The sequence below is a fragment of the Barbus barbus genome, assembly GCF_936440315.1.
Source record: "Barbus barbus genome assembly, chromosome: 6".
Classification (NCBI taxonomy): Eukaryota; Metazoa; Chordata; class Actinopteri; order Cypriniformes; family Cyprinidae; genus Barbus; species Barbus barbus.
The window spans coordinates 16,573,158-16,594,441 of NC_136734.1; the positions used below are offsets into that span (position 1 = coordinate 16,573,158).

The 21,284-nt window shown below is 35.9% G+C and overlaps 3 protein-coding genes across 3 annotated transcripts; 2 read left to right on the forward strand and 1 right to left on the reverse strand.

Annotated features, from left to right (window-relative positions):
- Positions 1-491: 491 nt before the first annotated feature.
- Positions 492-4,961, reverse strand: LOC306871408 (neutrophil cytosolic factor 1-like). The gene is made up of 11 exons (XM_079419313.1): positions 4,817-4,961; positions 4,613-4,693; positions 4,329-4,404; positions 3,088-3,253; positions 2,792-2,853; positions 2,596-2,718; positions 1,921-2,028; positions 1,708-1,825; positions 1,484-1,597; positions 1,203-1,369; positions 492-919 (listed from the first exon to the last, which is right to left on the reverse strand). The coding sequence occupies exons 1-11, from the start codon at positions 4,886-4,888 to the stop codon at positions 774-776; spliced, it is 1,233 nt and encodes a 410-aa protein (XP_079275439.1). The 5' UTR covers positions 4,889-4,961; the 3' UTR covers positions 492-773.
- A 10,512-nt stretch (positions 4,962-15,473) lies between these two features.
- On the forward strand, positions 15,474-17,747 carry polr2j (RNA polymerase II subunit J). The gene is made up of 4 exons (XM_079420010.1): positions 15,474-15,588; positions 16,075-16,164; positions 16,266-16,440; positions 17,348-17,747. The coding sequence occupies exons 1-4, from the start codon at positions 15,536-15,538 to the stop codon at positions 17,381-17,383; spliced, it is 354 nt and encodes a 117-aa protein (XP_079276136.1). The 5' UTR covers positions 15,474-15,535; the 3' UTR covers positions 17,384-17,747.
- A 98-nt stretch (positions 17,748-17,845) lies between these two features.
- On the forward strand, positions 17,846-21,237 carry LOC306871128 (alpha-ketoglutarate-dependent dioxygenase alkB homolog 4-like). The gene is made up of 3 exons (XM_079418838.1): positions 17,846-17,980; positions 18,630-18,824; positions 20,354-21,237. Exons 1-3 carry the CDS (start codon positions 17,849-17,851, stop codon positions 20,870-20,872), a joined length of 846 nt encoding a protein of 281 aa, XP_079274964.1. The 5' UTR covers positions 17,846-17,848; the 3' UTR covers positions 20,873-21,237.
- Positions 21,238-21,284: the final 47 nt, after the last annotated feature.

A 21,284-nucleotide genomic window follows, 5' to 3' on the forward strand; every position in this document is an offset into this window, starting at 1 on the left:
GGTGATTCACAATCATATAAAGGGTCCTATATTTAATTTACTGTGTCCTGTTCTTAATCTGATTAAAATAGTCTCTTCTCTGTTGTTTTTCCCCTTTACTTTCCACTGTGCCCACTGATGTACAAACAAACTAGTAAAGTAACTGTCGAAATAACCGGTAGGGGAGGGACGTGTCCTGTGTTTTCAATTATATTCGAGTAACTTCTGTTTTTCGTTAATTTTGTTCCTGTACACAAAGCAAAGTTTGTCAGAAGTGCATTGCCACTCTTCAGTATGAATACTTACAGAAAGTACCTGAAGACCCATGGCACTGCCGAGGGTTTTTGGACAGGCAATTTGGTAGTAGGCTACTATGGCATGTGGTAAATTAATATGACATTACCATTTGATGCCACAGTACTTTTTATAGGAAGTTATAGCATAAATATGTTAATCATGTACTATATTACCTGACCATCTCTCAGTACCAATGGATATTTTTCTTGATATCATATCACCATGCATTTGATTTGCAATTATTATTATTTATTTACTTATTTGTCAATGTTTACAATAACATCAAGAATAGTAACAAACACAGCAAGTCATAAAAATGCATACTGGAATATAGCTGGATGACTATAAAATGTCTAACACACATAGCTTATAACAGGTTCTGGCCTAAGCAGGAATGAACAGAGCATTTGTATAAACAAGTATCTGAATGCCTGTGACCATTTTAACACAGATTCAAGTCAAGATTGAACACATCATCACTTTATATCTCAATCGCTTCAGTTGGCCTCATGGATGCTGATTCTCTTGCATGTGTTCTCAGTGCAGCGCTCCAGAATGAGCTGAGGACTGGGCCGAGGAGGAATGACTGGAATACTTTCATCCAGACCTTCTGCTTGAGGAGAGCCTGAATTTACGATATTCTCTACATAAACACAAACAGAATACATTTTAAGCGAATCATTTACAGAATTCATTAAAACCTACAATCAGTACACAAAAATCTATATGAAAAAAAAAAAAAAAAAAAAAAAAAATATATATATATATATATATATATATGAAAATATTATATATATGAAATATTATTGTTCATATATAAGCAAAAATATATAATAAAGAAGAAAAAATGTTTGCATAAATATATAATCTGTCTGCTATATCCCACTATAAAGCGCTTGACATGTTTCTTTATGGAGAATACACACCTCTGTTTGTCTTCCTCTCCTGCAGTGGAGATCGCGTCACATTCCTGGATTGGGAGTTTAGTCTTCCTCGCTGCTGTAAGAACCGTCGACTCTGTCTTCGATAGCTGTCCTGACTGATTCGCTGACGTCCCTTAGAATGGATGCTGTGGGCATTGCGTATGGTAGACCTGTTGGCCAAAACAAATTGAAAGTTTTAATCTGATATTTTGTAAATTATGACCAACCAAAGTGTTCAGTTATTGTTATCTTATGTGTGGCGTTTCATAGACCTATTGCGCTACCTTCTGGGTGGTGGTGTTGCTCTTCTGACCACATCCTTCTCAGCATCCACCTCTTTCCTCTCTCCCGTCCTGCACAGGAATAGAGATGGGTAGTAGCCTGTATCTTCTCCTTTCCTGTATAAGACATTTGGGAATCTGATTCAATTATGATTCATCAAATGACTGCAAGTATTTCGATTGTTTCAAAACCCCATCACGTTAAATTTGGAGAGGTTGACTCATACCTGACCACCCACCACCCATCAAGAAGTTTATGGATGACCTCAATCATCTCTCCTGGCTCGAGAGTCAATTCATCCTCTTCAACAGCTTTATACCCTTTAGTGGTTCTGTAGAGCTCTCCTGTAGAGTTCAATCCAAACAGCATAATTAATCATTCCCAAAATAGTGTTTTGGGGCTCATATCAGTGGCAGTAAACATAGCAAAACATACTAACCTGCATAATTAGGCTCTGGTTCCTCTGATTCATCTGCTCCATCCAGAGGCTCTAAATATGAAGCTGGTACCCAGCCTCTCCTGGACTCACACTGACAAAACCACCAGCCTGTAAACATCAGATCACATCACAATTCAGATCTGCTTTTCCCTGCATGAAATCATGAGCTGCATGAGTATTAGTAAGTAATTTAACATATATATTATATATTATACACTACTGTTCACAAGATTGGGGTTGGTATAAGATTTCTTAAAATGTTTTTGAAAGGAGTCTCTTATGCTCACCAAGGATGTATTTATTTAATAAAAAATATAATAATAATAATAATAAATAACTATTTTATTATATTTTGAAGTGAGATTTATTCCTGTGATGGCAAATCTAAAAACATTTTTTATCACGATCAATGTTGAAAACTGTTCTGCTTAATATTTCTGTGGCAAGAAAATAGCAAACATTTTGTAGAAATGTTTTTACTGTCACTTTTGATCAAATTAATCTTGTTCTTGCTGATTATATAAGTATAAAAGTATACATTTCTTTATATATAGTAATGTATATACTAATTTTATTATTGTATATAATTTCAAATTTCATTGTATTTTGAATTAAAATTGTTAATAAAAAATAAAATGCATGTTTTAGTACAGCCATATTTTACATCCTGCTCACCATTTGGGCTTTTTTCCACAATGTCCACCATGTCTCCCATTTTTAGAGAGAGCTCATACTTTGAGCTCTTGCTGTAGTCTGCAATCACTCTGTAGCTCTCAAGCATGATAGGCCCTGTGATTTCTGCAAAAAGAACAACAGCTATAAAACCTTTGGGGAAATGGCATAAAGCATTTGCAGATCAATTATATCTTACCTGATGTGGTGTTGCTCCGTGCTCTGTTTGTGGACATAACAAAGGTCTCGTTTCTTTTGTATCTAGAGAAAGATAAAAGTAAAAAAATAATGTTTTTTTTTGTAAATACTGTATTCTGTAGTAAAAAAGCACAGTTGCAGTTTCGCATTTTTTTATTTGATGGCCTTTTTAAATTTATAGAAAGGACATGATCAGTGAACATCATGTACTGTCATAACCACTTTGGCTAAAAACATCAGAGCATGTGAATAACCACTAAGCCAGAGCTCCAGCTAACTTTAACCAGACAGACTTACGGATGTGGTGCTGGTGGAGTTTCATCTTCAGGCCGCATTTTGAAGAAGTCACATACAAGCTGACAGCGGGAGATCTTCGGAAGCAAGTTGAGAAGAGAACGAAAGTATTCAGCGAGAGTCACCTGCCTCGTCTCTGTCGTCTTCTGATTGTCGAGCCATTTAGGAGCTGAGTGAGATTTAATTACAGATTAATTACATCAGATGGAACGTTTCACTTGTATTGTTGTCTTAATACTTGGTATGGCATACATATGTTGCACAAACTCTTTTGACTTTATGATTCCAAAATTAATTTTGCTTGCTACAGCTGAGTACATTGTGTATACTGCATATGACACGTTTTGTAATTCTTGTATATTATGGGGAAGTCGTGGCCTAATGGTTAAAGAATCGGACTCGTAGTCCAAAGGTTGCGGGTTCGAGTCTCGGGCCGGCAGGGATTGTAGGTGGGGGGAGTGAATGTACAGCTCTCTCTCCACCCTCAATACCACGACTGAGGTGCCCTTGAGCAAGACACCGAACCCCCAACTGCTCCCCGGGCGCCGTAGCATAAATGGCTGCCCACTGCTCCGTGTGTGTGTTCACTGCTGTGTGTGTGCACGTTGGATAGGTTAAATGCAGAGCACGAATTCCGAGTATGGGTCACCATACTTGGCAGTATGTCACTTCACTTTTTTTTTTTTATATATTATATTTTGTATATTATATAAGCTACTACTACACTACACACTGAGTCAGTGTTACAGTGTGAGAAATCCTTCTCTCTACTTGTAGAAAACTCTGTGGTAAGGTCATGTTGCACAAACTCTTTGTTACAATATCTCTATCTTGCCTGCAACGCTGGAAAGTCCAGAGAAAATACAGCTTGTCTGCCATAAAAAATATTTAGCAGAACTGAAACTCAAAAAGCCCAAAACAAAAATGCATGGCATGCAAATAGACCTGTTTTAACATTACGGGTCAGGCACATTTCATCATCTCTAAAATAATAAACGGATATATCTGATATGCTTGACATTAAGCAGGTGTTTCCTCTTCTCATAGGAACATTGAGAATCAAAACCTATTTCTGTATTGTCTGAAAAATGAAACTACCACGTTATGATGACACATTTATTGCTTGCCATAAGTCTGTAGATGCTGTTAACTTAGTAAATCATTTATGATATGTCGTTTTGCTCTTTTTGAAAGTGGGTCGAATATGAGCTAAAGATTTGTGCTTCAATCACAAAAGCCTTTACCTGGTAAAGTGGGAATGATTCTGTCCTTTGCGTCAATGTCTCCTGCCTCAATAGGGAACATGTCCTTCAAAGTTTTCTGTAAAAATAAAAAATAAGTTTTTTTTTATCAATTATCTACTTGTGGAATGATTATAGGTTACAGAAAATCATTTTATACAAATTTTACATAGCATGACTAGAAATGCAGGAAATGCTTGCAGTGATGAAACCATATGAAATCAGGTAGGGGAAGGGGAAATATAACACTATACTTCCAATTGTAAAGAATTGAAAATGAGACTTACATGAAATATGTGGATTTCTGGATAGCGTCTGTACACCAGCTTTTCAGATTGATCACTCCATTTAACCAGGAGCATGTACACCTTTAGTACAAGAAATGAAAAAGAAACCGTTTTACTTTATCTCATAGCTAAAACATCCTTCACAACATTCAAAACACTTTACTTGTTTTCTGTACTTCACAATTTTTGGAGTAGCTTACTTACATAGTGTTGGCTGGGGAAGAATCTTTTCTCAAAGCCTAACAGTTCCACATGTCGCACATAAGATTCAGCCATCCTGCACAACAGAGGTCTGACAATGAGCTGAAGAGATATAAGAGAGTCTGCTTTGCTGTTATGATCGCCTGTGGTTTATGGAGTTATTATGGACTTTGACTGTGGGAGGGGCGACCATTCAAGCACTTCCTTTTCACTTCTGGTCATCAAAACCTGATGATGAAATACAGATAGGAAACTCCAGAATTAGTTTGGTTTAACATTTTACAGTAAGTGTATTTAACTTGTTTATGTGTGATAATTAACATATTTTGGATGACAAAGAATGTATTTACACTAGACACTATTTTGCAGAATACACGTTTTATTTAATGTATATGATGGAAACTAGTTTTTTGATTTAATCAGTCAGCCAATCAAAGTAAATTAAGATTTACCAAGCCCAGCCTAAGAACAGAAAATTCCTTGGCATTATAGCAATATACACCAGGGGTGTCAAACTCAGTTCCTGGAGGGCCACAGCCCTACAGAGTTTTGTTCGAACCCTGCTCCAACACACATACCCCCTGCGTTCCATTCGGAACGGATCATCCCTATGCCCTAATCCCTTCAAAGGGTTTACCCTCCAGAGTGAGAGCTTCGAAGGGTTGAAGGGTGTAGGCAGGGGACCAAACAACTGTTTCTTGAAGTGCCCTTCTGCTTCGGGGATCATGGGAGCCCGAAGTGTCCATCAGTTGTACCCTTCATATCCTTCATTCCGAAGGGCTAGTTTTGAGCGCTTCGATTTGGAACGACCCTTCAATATGGCGGTCATGATTGGTTTCGCGATATATCCCATTTGGAATGCACCGACCATGTAGTTTTCAAATAAGCGTGAAGGACTTGATAAGTTGGACCAGTAGTGTTTAATTAGGGTTGAATCTAAACTCTGCAGGGCTGTGGTCCTCCAAGAACTGAGTTTGACACTCCTGATATACACCTATAAAACTATTTAGGAGCCCCCTTTAAATGCAGAATAACATAAAGAACACTTCGTAGGCACACAAAGGTTTACAGAAATGTTTAAGGAAGGGACCCCATGTGTTAATTGTACAGATTTTTGTGATTGTAATCCTATTTAAGAAACTGCAGTGGTCTTTCTAGACAGATGCTAAAGGAGCAATGTGGAAAATAAATTACAATAAATCAATTAAACAATAAAAATGCTACATACTATTGACCAAAAACAAAAACAAAAATTAATGAGTTATAGGGTAGTTCACCCAAAAATAGAAATCCTATCATTATTTACTCACCCTTAAGATGTTCCAAACCTGTATGCGTTTCTTTCTCCTGTTGAACACAAGAGATGATATTTTAAAGAATGTTTGTAATCAAACAGTTGCAGGTAGCCAATGTCTTCCATAGCATGAAAAAATAAATAACAATACTATGGAAGTCAATGTGGACTAGAGACTGTTTGGTTACACACATTCTTTCAAATATCTTATTTTGTGTCCAGCAGAAGAAGAAGAAAAAAAAACTCAAAGAATTCAAATAACGTGAGGGTGACTAAATGATTATAGGATTTACATGTTTGGGTGAACCTTAAAATGACTGTTAAAGCCTGATATATATATTGTGTTGCCTTCTTGAATATCAGTAAATGTTTCCCCCTCTTGTAATTGCTGTGTATGAGTCCCTCAATTGCCCTCAGTGTGAAAAGTTGGATCTCAAAATCATACAGTCACTGTTGGAAAGTGTTCAAATATGCAGAAGATGCTGGAAAACCAAAGAATGTGCAGGAGCAGGATTTTTCTGAAAAACAGCAGACAGTTCTGCTCAGGACCAAGAAGGGACTCATGAACAACTATCACAACACAGAAAAACAATTGTGGATCATCCAAGAAACAACACCGATTATTAATATTCAAGGGTATGTAAACTTTTGAATGGGGTCATTTTTATGAATTCAGTTATTGTTTTGTTTTGTGGAGTATATATAAACATCTGTTATGTGAAATAGCTTATTCAGGAGAGTACTAAATAAAATAACATCTAATTTTCATGATCCCTCTTATTTAGTTAAAATTATTAATATATTTGCATATTCTGCAAGGGTTATGCAATCTTATGAGACTTATGAGTAATCTTATATATATACATACACACACAGGTTGTATATATATAGTTAATCTATATTATGCTTTATAGAGAGCTGGCATAACCTCTTCAAATATGTCATTGTTTTGTTATTCATAGTTTATTTTCGTTTACAGTTAATGCAGACATTCTCTATGAGCAGTTCCTCACGTTCACATATTTGTCTTTAGAGTTTCTTTTTTACTGAAAAAGAGAAGGAAGCAAATGTAAAAGCAAACTCTTTTCAAGTGGTCATGGCCTTTTATGGCTTATTCCTCTTTTTGATCACTTCAAATTACTTTGTTGTTATATATAATTGAATATTGCTAGTTGGAAACAGACATGACTCTTATGTTGATGAAACACCACACTGCATTTTATAAAAGCTTCATAATCATTTTCACATTTATTTTCCTATAGTGACAGTTTCTCAAGAAGATTTCACAGGGGATTTTGGAAGAATTGTGATGACATACATAACCACACACCACAAAATGCAAAAGTTCTTCAGCTTCCATAGGTTAAATATAAATATCAGTGCTCTGGACAGATATTTATTGTGAAAAGTGGTGCATAAATAGAATTCTGTTCTATACATTTAACATAACGCCTTTTTTTTAATTGGCTTCAGTATACAGTTACTATATAAAAGCAGATTATTTGTGACCCTGTCTGTGAAATCCAGGCTAAAGTCTCAAAACCTAATTATGAGATAACTAGCATCAACGTTTGATTTAAACCATTAATTTCACTATAATTTCAATTTTTGACATGGCCTTACTATATTGTATACTTGTCAATATTAAAGATATCATGTTCTTTACGTTATGAAGGATGACTTGAACACAGTAATGCAGCCAGGGTCACATTTAATTTCTATTCAGTTTCTTTCCTCACATACATAGGTCTTTCTACAAATTATATTGCTGCATTTATATTTTTGGAAGAGGGTCCCTCACAAGGGGATCATTTGGAGGTCATTATCATAAAAAAGAAAGGAAAAAAACAAAACTACACTACAGACATTTTCATTTCATTTCATTTTTATTTTATTTATTTGATAGGGACAATGCTCATTGATCAACAAACAAGTTACTTGCTGTAAACAAGCCAGAGTTAGCTACAAGTGCTAGTTTCCATCTGTTGTCCCTAGCAAGGTCTTAACAGGTACCCTAAAATACAAAAATCAATAAAATTACACTATAAATTTAATTAATACAGTAGCAATGTAATAAATACAGCAGGAATTTTAAAACAATATAAGCATACCCTCAAACAGACAATATATTGCTCACCTCACCTAACCCTTAACTTAATTTCAGTATATACAATATATACATTTTATTTAAAAAAAAAAAAATAATAATAATAAAAAAATTTATGGACTTAAATATTTGATATATGGGTACAATTGTAATTGTCTCTAATCCAAGATTTAAGCAGTTTTTTAAAAGAGGAGAGACTATTACACTCCCTTAACTCATTGGGCAGACTATTCCAAAAAATTGTGGCTCTGACAGAAAAGGCTGTGTTTCCAATCCTACTTTGTCGGTATTGAACTATGCAGTCCCCTCTGGTGGTTGCTCTGGTTACTCTATTGACCTTATCTTTCTGTTTTATAAACTGGCACAGTGGTGGTGGAGCAATCCCACGGAGTATTTTAAAGACAAGACAGGCATCAGCAAAGTATCTGAAATTTTCAAAGCTAAACATATTATGTTTTTTGATTATGTGACAATGATGATAGCTATTACCCTTACGGTCTTTAAAGTCTGTTTATAGAGTGACTCCAATGGTTGCAATGTTGTTTTATTGGCTTGCGACCAGCTAGTTAAAAAGTAAGAAAAATGTGAGAAGATCATCGCATGCAAGAAGAGCTTTGCGGCCTTCATTGGTAGGTATGATCTTATGTGTTTAAAATTTGCCTGGTTAAATTTAACAATACTGGCAACCTTTTTTATATGCTTTTTAAATGAGAGTTGTGAGTCTAGGATAATTCCCAGATATTTAAAGTCAGATACCACTCTAACCTTCTCTTGGTTAAGAATTACCTCAGGGTCATAAGTCACCGTAGTTTGTTTTGTAAAATACATACATACTGTTTTACTTATGTTCAGGTGTAAGCATGAATTAGTTAGCCATATAGATACCTTGCTCATGGCCTCAGTCAGTTGGTGTGCAGCTTGTTGTTTATTTTTAGCATGCACATAGAGAACTGTGTCATCTGCATACATTTGTAAATGTACAGATGGACAAACAGTAGGCAGGTCATTTATATAGAGACTGAACAGAAGGGGGCCCAGTATAGATCCTTGAGGCACACCTATTCTACAGTTTAAATATGTAGATTGAGTGTTGTTAATGCGCATGCTTTGTTTTCTGTCAGTTAAGTATGATTTCATCAATTCGATTGCATTTCCACTAAAATTTAAATAGGATAGTTTTGACAAAAGAACGTCATGATCGACGGTGTCAAATCCTTTTTTCAAATCTAAAAATATTGTACCCACCACCCCTCTTTTATCTAGATTCATTTTAATATTCTCGATAAAAAAGCAGTTGGCGGTTTCTGTGGAGTGATTACTTCGAAAGCCAAACTGCATCGGGTGCAATGATGTAAGGCCTTTACTAAGATGAGTAGTCAGCTGTTTCACCACCCATTTTTCTACTACCTTGGATATTACAGGTAGTATACTGATGGGCCTGTAGTTCTCCACCAGTGTTTTATCATCAGCCTTAAAAATGGGGGTTACCACAGTTGTTTTCCAAGAACTTGGGAAAATACCTTGTTTAATGGATAAATTAATTAAATGTGTAAGAGGTTTAATTAAAGACTGTTTATGAGTTTTAAAAAATACAGAATCAAGGCCAAATGCATCTTTAGCTTTTGAATTCCTTAATGAATTTATGGTGTTCTCTACCTCAAATTCACTAATTTCCTCAATTCTAAAAACAGGTTTGTCAATATCAATAGGAATGCTCACTATATTACTAGCAATGCAATTCTGTGCCAATTCCTCAACTGATTGGACAAAAAATTGTTAAAAGTGCTTGCTATAATGTCATCTTCTCTGGTTATGATTCCATTTAATTTCAGTTCAAGTGCCGGTGCGCAGGGCTGAGTATCTTTCCCAATTAATTTTTTAAGATTGTTCCAAATCAATTTCCCATCTCCCTTTGCATCATCATACTTTTATATAGAAATCTGCTTTGGCTTTCCTTATGTTGCTTACTACTCTATTTCTGAGTGATGTATAGCTATACCAGTCACTTCTGAGTCCTGACTTAAGTGCAATCTTTAGAGGAATCTCTGTCCCTCATCTGTTTCCAGAGAGCCTCATTGAGCCAAGGTAGAGAATTTTTCTGTCTTGGTCTGTATGTCATTCTTCTGCTATATGAGGATATTATAGTATTAACAGTGCTTGAAAACAGTTTGCAACTGTTCTCTACATCTTCAACGGCCAAGAGATCAGTCCAATCGATATAATTTAAAACAGATTTAAATTTATCCATATCATTTTTAGGAATACTCAAATAATATTGTTTCACTGTGGTTGTGTTCTTAAAACGCTTTTTGGTGAGTTTCCTTCCCAGTAAAGTTATATTATGGTCAGATAAACCTGTTAATAAATTGTATGATTTTGTTATCCTTTCCGGTCTGTTTGTAAACATTAAATCAATTTGCGTCTGAGAGGAGTGAGTGATGCGGGTAGGACCAAGAACTAACTGGATAAGATTAAATTTGTCTGTTATGTCTTTAAGTTTTTTCCGGTCAGAGTTATTTTCCCAGTTTATATTAAAATCACCCATTCAATTTGTCACTGTAGGTAATATTTTATTCATAATAATTATTGTATATATAATTATTGTTAAATTGTAACTACAAACTATTTATTTGTTTCTAAAAGCAGTCATTTTAAGTAATGTTCAGCTTTTCAGCAAATTTATACCAAAAATAATAATAATAAATAAATGAAAAATACTGCTATTCATGAACATCTTATAAGATTCCTTGTGATAGTGACATTTTTCAAAAGGTGTGTTACCACATTAACAAAATAATAAAAAGTGAACTTTTGGCTCTGATCATTATTGAAGTCCCATCAAATGTGGAAGAAGTGAAGAAATATGTGAAAGACTCGTGGTCTGCATGATTCCTTCATGACATTTCTTCACCCACACTAAACACACTCCCGAACATAAACACACACCCACTTCTTGTGAGTCACCCACTTCACTTCCACTGTTTTTTATTGATGTCTGTACAGTTTGTCTTATAACTTCTCATTTCCCTTTCCTCCCAATCATTTTCCTTTTTCGTGTGACTTTGTGTGGGTGATATAACTCATACTTTACTATGACATCACTTCATTTTAGACCGTCATCATTAAAAATCATTTTATGATAACAACTCAATCTTCTTGCATTTATACAGTCTCCTCCAGATAAAATGTGGCAGCTGAGTAGCTTCATATAACTATTAACTTTGTAAACAGGTGAATTAAGAAAACAAATGGGCAGATTGGGAAAACCTCACTGCTTTGGTCTTTCCCAGTCTACACTATAACTAGATAGTGCTTACATTGCTATTTTTCATAGATTACTATAAATACTGACTAATGTAATGACTAATAACCTCTAGGAACTGCTTTGAGGTTTATTGTGCTTTAATGACAAAAATCCAAGACGAATGTCCATTATCTCATTTTCTCAAAGGACACTTTTCGAATTGCCAAATCACAGTTTACATTTTACTCACCATGTCGACACTAACTAGGAAATGTGTGAATCATATGTTAAAATTAAAGAGAGTGAGTAAAAACACTCCATGAGTTCAATCAATAGGTCATGAGAACAAGAGATCCTGTCATGTCTGTGGCTGAACAATTAGAAGTATAGTATATATTAACTAGTTGAATTATTCCTTTAAAACTTTGATTGTTGCACAACCCTGATATTCAGCATTAGTTTTTGTTTTTACTGCACAACACACCTGTTAAACAATAATAAATTATAATAATTTATGTATATGGTGGTAGATCTACTCTAACAAACTTGTCTAGACAACGTCTTGGTGCCTTGGATATTTTGTTATTAGGGGTGCAAGTAACTGGATGAATTGGAAAGGTGACTTGGATCCCTTGGACAATCCTAAACTAAGCCATTTCAACTGAAAGATGACAATATATGAATGCTGTCCACTAGAAGGAGCCAGAACCTTAATAGGGGGCACAGGATAAGGAATCTTTTAAATCTAATCTTTTTCTATCAGTTGTTTTCCTTTGAATTAAAATAAATCCATAGATTTAGTTCATATGTATGAATGGTTTACTGACAGTATAGTTTTATATAATAAGTGTACACTGATATCTGTGAAATGCTTATAGATCATTAAATATATTTATTTATATTTATAATATTTTAGACCCCAATAAAACATGTTTTCAATTAAATATATTTCTATCTATTTAAAATGAAGAGACGAGTTTATTTGTCATTTTCAAGATAATATATAATTTCTGTAAAAGCACATATTCACTATTGTGGTGTGAATAGAACAAACACCTAAACTGCAAGCATATGTTAGGCTACACATATTTATAGAAATAAATTATAAAAATGAAAAAGTGTTGAGATACAGTTGGGCAAAAAAGTATTTAGTCAGCCACCAATTGTGCAAGTTCTCCCACTTAAAAAGATGAGAGAGGCCTGTAATTTTCATCATAGGTACACTTCAACTATGAGAGACAGAATGGGGGGAAAGAATCCAGGAAATCACATTGTAGGATTTTTAATGAATTAATTGGTAAATTCCTCGCTAAAATAAGTATTTGGTCACCTACAAACAAGCAAGATTTCTGGCTCTCACAGACCTGTAACAACTTCTTTAAGAGGCTCCTCTGTCCTCCACTCGTTACCTGTATTAATGGCACCTGTTTGAACTCGTTATCAGTATAAAAGACACCTGTCCACAACCTCAAACAGTCACACTCCAAACTCCACTAAGACCAAAGAGCTGTCGAAGGACACCAGAAACAAAATTGTAGACCAGCACCAGGCTGGGAAGACTGAATCTGCAATAGGCAAGCAGCTTAGTGTGAAGAAATCAACTGTGGGAGCAATTATTAGAAAATGGAAGACATACAAGACCACTTATAATCTCCCTCGATCTGGGGCTCCATGCAAGATCTCACCCCGTGGGGTCAAAATGATCACAAGAACGGTGAGCAAAAATCCCAGAACCACACGGGGGGACCTAGTGAATGACCTGCAGAGAGCTGGGACCAAAGTAACAAAGGCTACCATCAGTAACACACTACGCCGCCAGGGACTCAAATCCAGCAGTGCCAGACGTGTCCCCCTGCTTAAGCCAGTACATGTCTGGGCCCGTCTGAAGTTTGCTAGAGAGCATTTGGATGATCCAGAAGAGGATTGGGAGAATGTCATATGGTCAGATGAAACCAAAATAGAACTTTTTGGTAAAAACTCAACTCGTCGTGTTTGGAGGAGAAAGAATGCTGAGTTGCATCCAAAGAACACCATACCTACTGTGAAGCATGGGGGGTGGAAACATCATGCTTTGGGGCTGTTTTTCTGCAAAGGGACCAGGACGACTGATCCGTGTAAAGGAAAGAATGAATGGGGCCATGTATCGTGAGATTTTGAGTGAAAACCTCCTTCCATCAGCAAGGGCATTGAAGATGAAACATGGCTAGGTCTTTCAGCATGACAATGATCCCAAACACACCGCCCGGGCAACGAAGGAGTGGCTTCGTAAGAAGCATTTCAAGGTCCTGGAGTGGCCTAGCCAGTCTCCAGATCTCAACCCCATAGAAAATCTTTGGAGGGAGTTGAAAGTCCGTGTTGCCCAGCGACAGCCCCAAAACATCACTGCTCTAGAGGAGATCTGCATGGAGGAATGGGCTAAAATACCAGCAACAGTGTGTGAAAACCTTGTGAAGACTTACAGAAAACGTTTGACCTCTGTCATTGCCAACAAAGGGTATATAACAAAGTATTGAGATGAACTTTTGATATTGACCAAATACTTATTTTCCACCATAATTTGCAAATAAATTCTTTAAAAATCAGACAATGTGATTTCCTGGATTCTTTCCACCCTTTCTGTCTCTCATAGTTGAAGTGTACCTATGATGAAAATTACTCTCTCGTCTTTTTAAGTGGGAGAACTTGCACAATTGGTGGTTGACTAAATACTTTTTTTGCCCAACTGTAAATGTTTGAGGTGACATTTTGAGCTGCAAATCATATATTCACAATGATTTGAAATTGACCTCCTATGTGATTTGTCTTAATTTTAATATAAGTCCACACTTGCACCACATATACTATGATCACATGCCCTATGACAGTAAACATTTCAGAAGGTTATTTTGATTTCTTTTGAAAGTCGGTTGCTCTTTTTGACAGTTGTGTTGCTGTAACCTGTTTCATCAGTTCAATGAAGCTTCAAGTTGGACTTTCCTAAACCACATCATGAGATTAATTTCAGTTAGACCTAGATCGCTAAACATGCACATAGGTGCTAGGACCCAGATGATTGCTGCTGCAGCTATATATATATTTTTAATTATAGTACAGAGGTTGTAGATAATATAGATTAAGTAGGCTATAGATCAAGGGTAGGCAACGTCGGTCCTGGAGTGCCGATGTCCTGCAGAGTTTAGCTCCAACACTGAAAAAACCCTCACCTGCCTGTAGCCCCAGTAACTCTGAAGACCTTGATTAGTTTGTCCAGGTGTGTTTGATTAGGGTTGGAGCTAAACTCTACAGGACAGCGGCACTCCAGGACCAACGATGCCTACCCCTGCTATAGATGGTTGAATGCTTGTTTGCCTCACAGTCCTTACCACCCTAATAATCATTTTCTATAATCCACCCCTGCTTAGTGGAGAAAAGGAAGCATCCTCAACTAAACATTGTTAGAAACAAACAAATAAATAAAAAGAGAAAACACAAGACTGATAGGAACCCAGTTACAGTTCAAACGTTAAATTTACAGACATTTAAAGAATTTAATTATTTACCTGTTGAGACTGTATTGACAATCTGTGTAGTTGGATGGTTAAACCCCAGAAAATCAGTAATGAGGTGGCTTAGACATTACAGATTTGGAAAAAAGGGAAGGAAAAAAAGGCGGGAATAAAGAACCCTAAACTGGAACACAAGAACATTTCAGCATAAAAGGGGTTCTTCGACAATAAAGTTCTAAATAGAGCTGTTACAACCCTTTAAAAACATATTTGTAGAATATGTATAATGTACAAATAAATACAGCTTTTAAAACGTTACTAGTCATTACTTCAATTAACCATCTTATCATAACAAAGTAATTAGGTGATAAGTCAAAATTAGGTATAAGTTTTGTGTAAGTTTTGAAAATTGTCAAATATAGACTAGCGTAAGCATTTTTAATAAGTAATTTATCTACAGCTCGTCGCTGCCCTCCAGCGAACTTCACTAAACACTGCACTTAAATACTGACAGTTTCACGCTGTGTAATGCGCATGCGTCCTGTGTGTGTCCATCATTCATTAGCATCGTCGCTTCTGGTTTTGAAACAGGATGAACGCGCCACCGGCATTCGAGTCGTTTTTGCTATTTGAGGGAGAAAAGAAGTAAGTGCAGTACAACGCAGTTTTAACTTTTAAGTGATACTAACTGAACTAACTAAAATCTGTAATGAAGCAAAGTCAGCCAGCTGGAATACAAGAGTTAGCTTGCAAAGCGTTTAGCTTGTTAGCTAACGACAGATAGTAAGTCCATGTGTAAAACAAAACATGTTAACTAGTAATCTGACTAGCTTTTTTACTCATTACATGACTAAATACCTCACTGTGCATATTTTACAGACTATGCACTAGACATAAATTATATATATTTTTTTCTTGTGTTCTTTCTGTCCCTCTCTCTTTCTCTTACTATATACACGTACATATAGAAACAAACGTTTTTGAACATGGTACCATCATGACATTTTTAGTATAGCATGGAAATAACTAGGTATATATCAAAGTGCCATATTACAACATCTATTGTACCCTCACAGTACTGTTTGTAAAGGGGTGCAATCACCAAATATTCCTGTTCAAATTCCTTTTCAGGATCACAATAGTTAAAGACACCAAGGTGCCAAATGCATGTCTGTTTACATTGAATAAAGAGGATCACACACTGGGGAACATCATTCGGTCGTAAGTGCACAAGCATCTAAAGGCCAAACATATCTGAGTCATTGTGATCACTGTGGTTCTCTGTTGGTTTGTGCATTCAACCTTTGACATTTTTGTGTAAGGCAACTGCTGAAGGACCCTCAGGTGCTGTTTGCTGGATATAAGGTTCCTCATCCTCTGGAGCACAAGATAGTGATCCGTGTTCAGACGACACCAGACTACAGTCCCCAGGAAGCCTTCACTAATGCCATCACTGATCTGATCAGTGAACTGTCCCTTCTGGAGGAGCGATTCAGGGTATGTGACATGATGTACATTTATATAAAACTGTGACTTGGTGACACTCACAAATAGAGTATCTGGGTACTCTATTTGTGACAGTGAATACAAGGGGTAGAACCTAAAGGTGGCTCTCTTGTCTTTGTATGTTGTGGTGGTGTTGGATATGCAACACCAGTGTTATTTTAGTATTATTGATTTGTTGATCATTGGTTACCTATTTCACATAACCTTTTATATATATATATATATATATATATATATATATATATATATATATATATATATTTGTTTTGATTTTAGTTTTAAGTAACTATATTAAACCTGAATCATATACCCTGGGTGGTCTTATTATTGTGTTAAAAAAGATGAAATCATAATTGTACATAGCTTATACTATATATTTAATCTTATACAGTAAAATAGTAGGGCAAGCTGCATTGTAGCTTGAGCTGTGAGATTTCTCTGCGTAAAAAATGCAAATACATTTATATAGCTGCAGCTGACAAATGAGAGCTCTGTAATCTGGGTCTGCATTAAAAGTGTTTGTGTTTGAACTGGTTTTAATGATGGCCTACTTGGCATTGTTTGAATATCTTGCTGTACATACTCTTAGTGCATCTTTAGAGAGCGGCGTATGTTTGCTAAGAGTAGCGAAAGGCTGTATATAGATATGATTTGGGCATGTTTTATGCAGATTATTAACCTCAGGCATGTGGCCGCTCATTTACAATACTACAAATTAATTTACATTAGAACCAGGTTAAGAACAAATCTTTGTTGAAAATTAGAATTTTTCATAAGTTCTCCTGTTTTAGTACAAATAATCCGCACAGTTATTAGTGACCGAGAACTGTTTTGTTGAGAAGTCTGTTGTATATTCCAGAAATTTACTTTTGTTTTTTTGTTTTTTTTGCTATTGTAGGTTGCCATCAAAGACAAACAAGAGGGAATAGAATGAAGACCATCACACTCCATTGGATCACAACAACTAATTCACAATGGACTGAATTGTCAGTCTTGAGAACTCTGTTTCTTTAATGGGCTACAATATTCCCATTTATTTATTTTCATGAAATATTATGAGGTCAGTTGACAAGCTCTCATAATAGATAATAAGAGATCGAGAACAACAATGAGGTTAAGATCTGTGGAGTTCCTCCTCCAATATTGATTTTCTAATAAAACATGTTCTTATAATGAAATGGTCAAATCAGAACATTCTTTGAAAATATTTCATCGCACACCAAGTTTGTGTAGTTTAATTTTGTTATTAATAAATTGACTTTTGTAATGAAATACAATAACTTGTATTTATTTGAATCTGAACATTGTGGCTTTATTGTTTCATGGATTTGTTCAACTCTCGGCTTTCAATGTGGGAACTATTTGGGACCTTCAGTTGTTTCGAAGGGGACGCATTAAAATGATGCACAAATGTAACTTGATGGCTAATGCAGAGATGCAGAATAGTAACTGTGGTTGTAAAGGAATAAGGACATGCCTGAGATGCGAGGCGGAGGAGTCTAAACAACATGTACTACAGAAGAATGAGCCGGTGAGTCCACAACCCTTCGCTGAAAAGCGCTCGTCTTGAACGCGGATTTTGTCCTTAAATAAGCGGACGCTGTCTATCGCCACCAGCAGAGACTTGAGTTCAACCAAAGACTATATTCTCCATTCAAGTTCAGATAGACCGTTTTCTGCCCTGACTCTCAAAATTGTGCTAATAATAAGCTAAACGTCCTTCCGTTCAAAAGTTTGTTGACAGTAATAATGTTTTTGAAATAGCCTAATTCTCTTATGCTCACCTAGGCTGAATTTATTTGATCAAATACAATAAACGGTAACAATGTGAAATATTAGTTATTTTTCTATTTTAATTTAGAATTTATTAAAGTGTAATTAATGTAATGTCAAAGCTGAATTTTCAGCATCATTGCTCCAGTCTTCAGTGTCACGTGTTCCTTCAGAAATCACTAACATGCAGATTCTCAAGAAACATTTCTTATGTTGAAGACAGTTGTGCTGCTTAATATTTTTGTGATAAATTTAAGGATTATTTTTAACGTTTTAAAAGTCTTTGCTCTGACTTTTGATCAATTTAATGTATCCTTGAACAATTGTTGTTTTCTTAAAAAAAACAAAAAACAGACTAACCTCAGTAGTGTATATATATATGAAAAAAATTATATATTCTGTTGCAGATCCACTATGATTTCACCTATGATCCAGTTTCAAAGTCAGCAGTCCGAGAGGAGGAAAGTGGCACTCAACAGTCCTTTGCTTTTGCTGGAATATTTTTGTGGGAGTATTTTGTATCAGAAGATGAAGAGAGGGAACTGATTGCTAGAATGGATCAAGATGTCTGGAGAGAGTCTCAATCAGGCCGTCGAAAACAGGTGAATGAGGGAAAAAAACAAGAAAAAGAACTACTTAAATACATTCCTTTAACCTTTTATTTCTTAGCAATGTGATCTGTAAGTGGTTATGAATGTCAGAATAATTCAGATAAAGTTAGAATGGACCTTATGCACGGTTACTTCCTGGTTGATGATAAGCCAGCTCAGTCATTTCCGGTCAAGTTTACTGTGCCGTAAGAGGAGCGCCCTTTGCTCGGTTTCTCTACATAATCCATTCACAATTAGGAGAAACGTTTTGTTTGTCTAAGATGACCAAACGTCCACGTATTCCGTTTCAGGAATGACAAAATGCGAATGTTAAATTTACGCGAGAGAATCCGTTAAATCATGGCGCGAGTCATTGCTATGATTGACAGTGCCAACGGAATGAAGCCGATGTCAAAATAAAGCTGTGCATTAAGTGATTCAGACTAAATTCAGACTAACAAAACTACAGGTCTGTGTTGGATTAAATTTAATGTAGCCTAGTTATTAAATTAAATCTAAACATTTCAAAATATTGAATGCATTATTTGTTATACCAATTTATTTAATTTGTATTTGACTATATTTAAATAATTTGGCATTATAGGCTGTGACTTTGTGACTTCCTGTTCTTGCTATACTTTATACTTCATTGCGACAAAGTTCTAAATTAGTTAAAATATTTATTTTATAATAAATCAAAAGACGTGAAAAACTAAGTTGAAATGGCAGCTGCAGCCAATGATTGATCCTATACTGCCATCTCCTGGTTATAATGGTAATTTTCATTTTAAAAAGTATATTTTTCGCCGAGACACGTTTTTACCATATTTCTTCATGTCGTCTTCATGAATGAAAAATGAACCTTTAATATCGCACAGAGTTAAGAAATAATAAATGCTTTAAAATTTTATAAGATTTTAAAAATGTGTTCATGGCTATGAAGGTATATCGAGAATAGCATTACATTGTCCTTTAAGAGATTAACCTAACTGCCTAAACAGTTACGATAGTGTTTATTTGTCAGCATTTAAATGTACAGTTATACTCACGTGGGTACTGTCCTGGGATTACCAGACTCTGCATATAAAAGTTCTTTAATAACATGAAACTGTATGTTAATTCCGAAATCATTATTTACGGTGTTGCAATTATTTTGTTTCTCAGTTTATGATAAGAATGAGGCAGGAGATGTTTCTGTGAGAGTCTCTACCTATATATAGCACATATAAAATGAGCTTCACCGGAAGATTAGGAGCTGGCTTATCTTTATCCGGAAGTTCTAAATAGCGCTCCGTGCATATGGTCCATTGTGAGAAAAAAGTCAGTTACCTTTTCATTTTTTCTTACTGTGGCATAAACAAGCTTCTATAAGATAGAAAACATTGTGAATACGTTTTTTTCAATTTTTGTTTTTCATTTTATTTCTTTTAGGGTTTTTGCTGATTGGTTCAGAAATTTAGTTTATCAGCAAATGTGAGGTTATAAAAGTTGTAAACCAGTATTATTGTAATAGCATCCATATAACAATATTATATACACAGGACTTTGGGCCAAAGGTAAACTTCAAGAAGCGCCGTGTCCATGTGGGAGACTTTACTGGCCTGCCTGCTATCAGTCGTCACCTGGTGGACAGGATGTCAAAGGTCCCTCAGTTGGCCTCCTTCAAACCAGTAGAGCAGTGCAACCTAGACTATGATCCCCTCAGAGGCTCAGCGATTGACCCTCATTTAGATGATAGCTGGCTGTGGGGAGAGCACCTGGTCACCATTAACCTGCTCTCAGACACTGTCCTCACGATGAGTTTAGATCGAGGCTGGGGAGACATGGACGATGGAGAAGTGCGAGTGGCTGTGCATTTACCACGCAGATCATTGATTGTACTCTATGGAGAAGCACGTCATCGGTGGAAACATGCCATCCACAGGAAAGACATTCAGGGGCGCAGAGTGTGCAGCACCTTCCGGGAGCTGTCTGAGGAGTTTCTACAGGGAGGAGAGCAGGAGAAACTGGGCTCAGAGTTGTTAGATATAGCGCGGCGCTTTAAGGGTATACCTTTATAAGTTGCCTTTACTTTGATATGTGAATGTATATACAGTTTTCTGTGCACACAACTGTAAAGTGATTATTTTTAACTCTTAATTTGAATAAATGAATATTCTTTTTATTCTGTGTATGAATAATGGATATGATATGAGATGTCTTTATGTATCCATGATTTAACCATTCCCTTAAAGTGAAATTGTTTTATTCAAAGAAAAACTCTTGAGCAGGGGCGCATCAGGTACTCGCAGGCAAAGCTATGGGTGCTCCAGAAAAGGAACAAAATGTGAAAAATAAGCATACCTTGATGAAGGCCCCTGCTTTGGCTGATACGCATTGGAGTCCTTTTAATGTATTAGAATAAATGCTTTTTACTTTGCTTACTATGTGAGTGCCTGGACACGTTTAGTTTGTGCAAGAGGATCCACCTGT

Excerpts from the sequence above, each read along its gene's own strand:
- LOC306871408 (XM_079419313.1), bottom strand. The coding sequence starts at position 4,888 with ATGGCTGAATCTTATGTGCGACATGTGGAACTGTTAGGCTTTGAGAAA. Across the intron at positions 4,694-4,816 it reads TCTTCCCCAGCCAACACTAT|GTGTACATGCTCCTGGTTAA; the intron begins GTAAGTAAGCTA and ends CTTGTACTAAAG. Across the intron at positions 920-1,202 it reads GGAGAGGAAGACAAACAGAG|AGAATATCGTAAATTCAGGC; the intron begins GTGTGTATTCTC and ends GTGTTTATGTAG.
- polr2j (XM_079420010.1), top strand. The coding sequence starts at position 15,536 with ATGAACGCGCCACCGGCATTCGAGTCGTTTTTGCTATTTGAGGGAGAA. Across the intron at positions 15,589-16,074 it reads CTATTTGAGGGAGAAAAGAA|GATCACAATAGTTAAAGACA; the intron begins GTAAGTGCAGTA and ends ATTCCTTTTCAG. Across the intron at positions 16,165-16,265 it reads CTGGGGAACATCATTCGGTC|GCAACTGCTGAAGGACCCTC; the intron begins GTAAGTGCACAA and ends TTTTTGTGTAAG.
- LOC306871128 (XM_079418838.1), top strand. The coding sequence starts at position 17,849 with ATGATGCACAAATGTAACTTGATGGCTAATGCAGAGATGCAGAATAGT. Across the intron at positions 17,981-18,629 it reads TACTACAGAAGAATGAGCCG|ATCCACTATGATTTCACCTA; the intron begins GTGAGTCCACAA and ends ATTCTGTTGCAG. Across the intron at positions 18,825-20,353 it reads AATCAGGCCGTCGAAAACAG|GACTTTGGGCCAAAGGTAAA; the intron begins GTGAATGAGGGA and ends TTATATACACAG.